Source organism: Acyrthosiphon pisum, unplaced genomic scaffold, assembly GCF_005508785.2.
Source record: "Acyrthosiphon pisum isolate AL4f unplaced genomic scaffold, pea_aphid_22Mar2018_4r6ur Scaffold_20960;HRSCAF=22641, whole genome shotgun sequence".
Taxonomy (NCBI): domain Eukaryota; kingdom Metazoa; phylum Arthropoda; class Insecta; order Hemiptera; family Aphididae; genus Acyrthosiphon; species Acyrthosiphon pisum.
This window is the reverse complement of record NW_021770374.1, coordinates 962,408-968,150: the sequence shown is the minus strand read 5'-3', so window position 1 is coordinate 968,150 and position 5,743 is coordinate 962,408. Positions and strand designations below refer to the sequence as shown.

Genomic DNA, 5,743 nt, shown 5'->3' with positions numbered 1-5,743 from the left:
TTAAGTATTATGCTCTACCCAGTGTTTAATGAAACAGCAATAACAAAAAAAAAAAAAAAAAAGAGTTTAATTTAATACAGAATGTTAACCAAGATCAATAACTTAATGCAAGTACTTATTGGATTTGGTTTGCAGTCTAGTAGGTATAGTATCAAACTGTAGCCACTGTAAAATACCTGCCACCTGGGTACATTTCAATATAATGAACACACATGTGATATTTTAATTCACACTTTATGAGTGGTTAAGTGAAACGTATAGTAATGAAATGATCAAGTGAGTGAATCTTAAATAGTAGGTACAGCCTGACACTATTTGTTTTATATTGGTTGTTACTCACTACTGACGGCACTGCTCCAGCAGTTAGTCGACGGCGATATAAAGCTACTCCATAATAATCACGACCGGCAACAAAATGCCTTGAGCAGAGCTTGGAATGAGCCAATATCTGTCGAGGATTGACACCATTGTTCTCGGCGAACATCACCCATTGACGCTTCCGATCGACATTTGCTGGAAAACTAATATAATCATTGTATTATGTTATGTTATTTTATATATATATATATATATATTATATAAATACCAATGCACTGAGACGTCATCCACGTCTTCGACGTTGCCACAAATTATACAATTTTTGACCATTGTAATATTTGCCTAGAAAAACAAATATAATAAGTAAAAACATTTTGAAAAGGCAATTGCCAAACATTGTATATTATAATATATTAATTATAATAATAATATAAGTAAAACTCCGTGTTCACCCAATGTAATTATATTATCAGTGCCCATGTTATCAGTGAATAATCACCGGTGTTGTGTGTTTATTTTTAGAAATGCAATAAATATTATTCGTACGCGGTAGGTATAATATATTATTACGTGTATTATTGAGTATGAACTAAACAAAATTAACATACTGTAAGGTGACGTCCGCACACACAATGTGGTCTTGTAATATTGGGAACTGCAAAAAACGTCGTTTAAAGCTTTTTATGCACGTAGGCGTTTTAGGGCCGCTTTCACCAAAAACCAATGAACTCCGTTTACGGGAAACTTCGTTTATCATAATCGAAAGATTAATCGCAGTTTTAAAATATTTGGGTTTCACCAAGGTAATCGCGTTTTCAATAAACGCGTTTTGGAGAATCGAAGATTAGCTGATAAACTACAATCACAGCAATCATATGGTCAGTAATCAGTACTGATAAGGTGATAATGAAATATAATATTAATTATTTAATAATATTAAATAATTGAAATTCGAAATTTATAACGAAGTTTTGCTTGTGTCTTGTGAACCGTGGTGTGGTTTTCACTTTTTGCATTTCGTGACTTGGAAAATGGAAACAATAAACAAACGCAAAAGAAGAGAACCTCTTTACCAAGCCGCGGAGAAGGAACTATTAGTAGATCTGGTTGAACAAAATTACTCTATAGTTGAAAACAAAAAAACAGATGCCGTCAGCAGCCGAACCAAAACCGAACGTTGGAAGACCATGGCAGACCAATTTAATGCCACGTCTTCCGTTCATTTCCGTGATTGGCTGGTCTTGCGGACACTGTGGGAGAATATGAAGAAAAAGGCCAAAATAGTAATTGCGTTGCAGCACGACAACTTATATGCGACAGGTAACAATGTGGAAAATAATTGTATTCTAAGATTATGTACGTTCTTGTACAATATGTATATGTATATAGGTGGCGGTAAAGCTAATAGAATTTTACAAGACCCAATCATCTCAAGAGTCATAACCCTTATTCGTCCTCAAGTGGAGGCATTATCAAACGAGTTTGATGGTGACCATCTAGAAACTACAACACCAAGTATGTACTGCATTAATATTTAATATAAATATATTAATATATATATTATTATTAATACTATTATTATTATTACTATTCTTATATATATTAATATTTAATTACATTTTATTGATGAATGATTTGGACATTTGTTAGTACAATCTATTTACATTTTAAAGCATATGGGTTAGCAACTTAATACAAACATTAATCATTACAGAATATTAGTACCTAATAGTCAGCTCTAGAATGAATGATTTTAGACTTTAATAAAACTTTTTGGTAAGAATAGACTTCACCTTTAAGTTCTAAAAAATATTTTAATATAATTATAATATGTATAATATATATGTATAATAATTATGCATATAATTAATGTAATATGTAATAATGTAATATGTATAATGTAATATAACATTTTATTTTATTTGTGATTGCAATTTTCACTTTAGTATAGTATTAGTATAGTATTATAGTATTCCAATCACTTACATCACTGTTAACATTGTTTGTTACAACTTATAGTGGATGAAGATAACATCATTGAGGAACAAGATGTAGGAGATTTATTTAGCATGGTAATATTATGTTCTAACTTTTACCTATTATTATTATTTTTTATTGTACTATTGCTTTGTCTAATATAAGAAAATAAATGATACTTAATATCATGACAAATTAGTTGGGTATCATCTATCATCTTTTCATTTTTTATAGACAATTCAGACCTATGACATTGTGTACACTTATTTCTTAATAATTGTATTTACTTAAAAAAAAGTTTGTATTTTATAACATTGTAGGAGAGAAATGCTGCTAATGACTGGTCTCACTATAATCCTAGCATGCTGAAGGCTCCTCCTGCTCCTGCTCTTCGAACATGTCACAACTTGGAAGTGAGTGCAAAAGTCATCAATAATGAAGATGATATGTTTGACCTGCCATCTGTATCCCATCAACAAATGCAATTAATTTCTTCAAACGAGAACTCTGGGTATACCACATTAAACTTAAATGTATCAAAAAATGCAAATCAAACGCTTCGTCAGTCAGTTGTAGCAGACAGTTCTAGAAGGAGGCCAGTACTTAGGCGACCTCAAACAGAAGCCTTAATAGAAGCTAAATTGTGTACTTTAACATCAGCAACCCAAGAAGCTACTAAAGAGCATGCTATTTCTATTCAAATCTTGGAAACCCAACTTGAACATGAAAAAGTTAAGTTGGAAGTGGAAAAAGAGAAATTGGTCCAAGAAAAATTGAAAACCGAAATTCTTAGATTTGATCTTGATAAGAAAATTGGTGACATGGTGGAATATACAATAAAAAATGACTAATGCGGGAGTCAGGTATTAAGTACTGTTATATTTTTATTATTATCATTAACCTAAAGAAGTTTTTGTGGAATCTTTTTAATTACTAATTATCAAAAACTATGGTTCCTTTGTTACTACATAAAGTGTTAATTATTTTATTTTTATTATTTTATTATAAGCAAAAAGAGTTTTTGTAATATCTTTTTAATTACTTATCAAAAACTATAGTTCCTTTGTTACTATATAACATTTTTAATTTGTTTATTTTTATTATTTTATTATAAGCAGTTTCTGTTATATAATTTTTAATTATTAATTAAGTTCCTAAGTAATCAAAAACTATGGTTCCTTTGTTACTGCATAAAGTGTTAATTATTTTATTATAAGCAGTTTTTGTTATATAATTTTTAATTATTAATTAAATTCCTAAGTAATCAAAAACTATAGTTCCTTTGTTTTAATTTGTTTATTTTAATATGCGAAAAAAGGAATTTGTTATAAATAATTATGAAAAAAGCTATATAATACTATGTTCAACAGACTACCTATATTTTTTTATTACATTATTAGGCAAGTAAAACTTTCTAATGTAATTACTGACCTAAATAAAATGTTATCAATTGTAATTAAAAGCCATAATTAAAAAAATTACAACATTTTATACAAAAACATGATTTTTTTATTGAGTTTATTATTTTTTAAGAATTGTAATATAAAACAATATAAATTTCAATAAGGTTAATTCCACAAACTTATCTTGAAAGTAATGTAAATAGAATTTATAACCTAACCATTCTTTCAAAATATAAATCCACCAATGTTTGACGTTCTCTGTTGTCTTGCGTGATCCTTCGATGAGGTAGGTCTCTTTGGAGGGGTACAGGAATATCATCCTGAACGAGGATCTCCTCCCAAGGAGAGGATAGATTAACTTCAGAGTTGATAGGAATATCTTCGCCAGCTCTTCTTGCTATGTTATGTAAGACAGCAGTTGCTGTTATTATCGGCAATATGTTTTTCAGCTTAACTCGTAGTCCAAGGGCTAATGCAGGAAAACGTCGCTTCCAAACCCCAAACGTTCTTTCTACAGGGTTTCTCGTTCGGATTTGAGACTCGTTATAAAGATGTTCAGCTTCAGTATGACACTGATCAAGAGGGGTCATCATGTATCTTCGGCAACCGTACCCACTGTCCCCTACCAGCACAGCATCCCCATACTCTCCTCTCTCAAACCTGGCCCTACGTTGGCACTGCCTCCATATTCGGGCGTCGTGAGTACATCCAGGATATCTGGCTACAATGTCTGTGATTTCTAAATTTGAATTGCAGATAACTTGGACATTGAGAGAAAAGTAGCCTTTTCTGTTTCTATAAGATTCTGGTACTTCACCACCTGAAACCATAATGAAAATATGGTTTATTTTTTTAAGTAAATCAATGGTGCCAAAGCCAAAAGTTAACTGAACCCAGTTGGTATCTTAATTTTTTGATCAATTTATTTTTTTGTACAAAATAACTAAGTACCTACCTATCTTATAAGCAATTTTGGGTACATACCTGGCGATTGCCAGAATTTAATGTGGGTGCAGTCTATAGCACCGATGACTCTTGGAAATTTAGCTTTCTGATAGAACATCCTTTGAGTCCTTTTAATTTCTTCATCTGTCTCAGGGAATAAAATATAATCTCGCCACAATGAAGCTATGGCCCGACTGACTTTATGCACTATCCTATTTACAGTCGCAGCACTGACACCACATAGATCTCCTGCCGTCCCTTGAAAGCACCCAGTTGCATAAAACCTGAGGGTACATAGGAGTTGGTTGATTGGAGACACGCCGTTATTTCTGTACAAAGTAGGAAATACAATATCTATAAGTTGCTATCTATATAGGTACTAATATCGAGTAAATTATACAATAATATCTAACAGTATGGGTTTAACAATTAGCTTATACATCTTGTCATTGCCATACTTTACCGTTCAAAAAACTGACTTACCTGTTATTATTGTATTCGAGCTGATCTTCTATTCGTTCCAATATGTGAAGAACAGACTTCTTTGACAGCCGATATCGTGTCACGAAATCTAGTTCATCTAGGTTTTCAAAATCGTTCGTCCTTTCCTTGATAAACCTAGGACGGCGATTCACGAAAATATCATCTAAGTCGTCATACTCTTCTTCGAGAACAAGTGCAAATGCACGCTTATGAGCGCGCGACATAGTTAAAAACTTAAAACGATGAAGCACAAAAAGTTAGGAAAAAACAGTAGGTAGGTAGGTACGTACCTATAAAATAATAACGTCTATAAACCGGGTTTATCACTATAACTGACTGAAATTGGCCGGTTATCTTATAACTGACGTTTAGCGTTAAACGATCTTGGTGAAATCCGTTTAAATTAATTAATTCGTTTAAATAGATAATCGGCGTTTTCAAAAAAGATAAACGCCGTTCTTACGTTGGTGAAAGCGGCCCTAAGTCTATGTCCGCGGATATGAACACGGCAAGCGGAAATACAAATGTCGTATTAACATTGAACACGAAACGCGCAAAGGTGAAAATGGCGTGTATATAGTAATAAACAATATCGTGTGTACGGAAACGCATCTTAC

General features: G+C 32.0%; 1 protein-coding gene across 1 annotated transcript; it reads right to left on the bottom strand.

Annotated features, from left to right (window-relative positions):
- Positions 1-3,904: 3,904 nt before the first annotated feature.
- Positions 3,905-5,350, bottom strand: LOC103310104 (putative nuclease HARBI1). The gene is made up of 3 exons (XM_008187271.1): positions 5,127-5,350; positions 4,683-4,972; positions 3,905-4,518 (listed from the first exon to the last, which is right to left on the bottom strand). The coding sequence occupies exons 1-3, from the start codon at positions 5,348-5,350 to the stop codon at positions 3,905-3,907; spliced, it is 1,128 nt and encodes a 375-aa protein (XP_008185493.1).
- Between the last annotated feature and the right edge of the window lie 393 nt (positions 5,351-5,743).

Coding starts and splice junctions, on each gene's coding strand:
- LOC103310104 (XM_008187271.1), bottom strand. CDS start 5,350: ATGTCGCGCGCTCATAAGCGTGCATTTGCACTTGTTCTCGAAGAAGAG. Junction 4,973..5,126: donor CTCGAATACAATAATAACAG/GTAAGTCAGTTT, acceptor TACTTTGTACAG/AAATAACGGCGTGTCTCCAA. Junction 4,519..4,682: donor TAAATTCTGGCAATCGCCAG/GTATGTACCCAA, acceptor TTATGGTTTCAG/GTGGTGAAGTACCAGAATCT.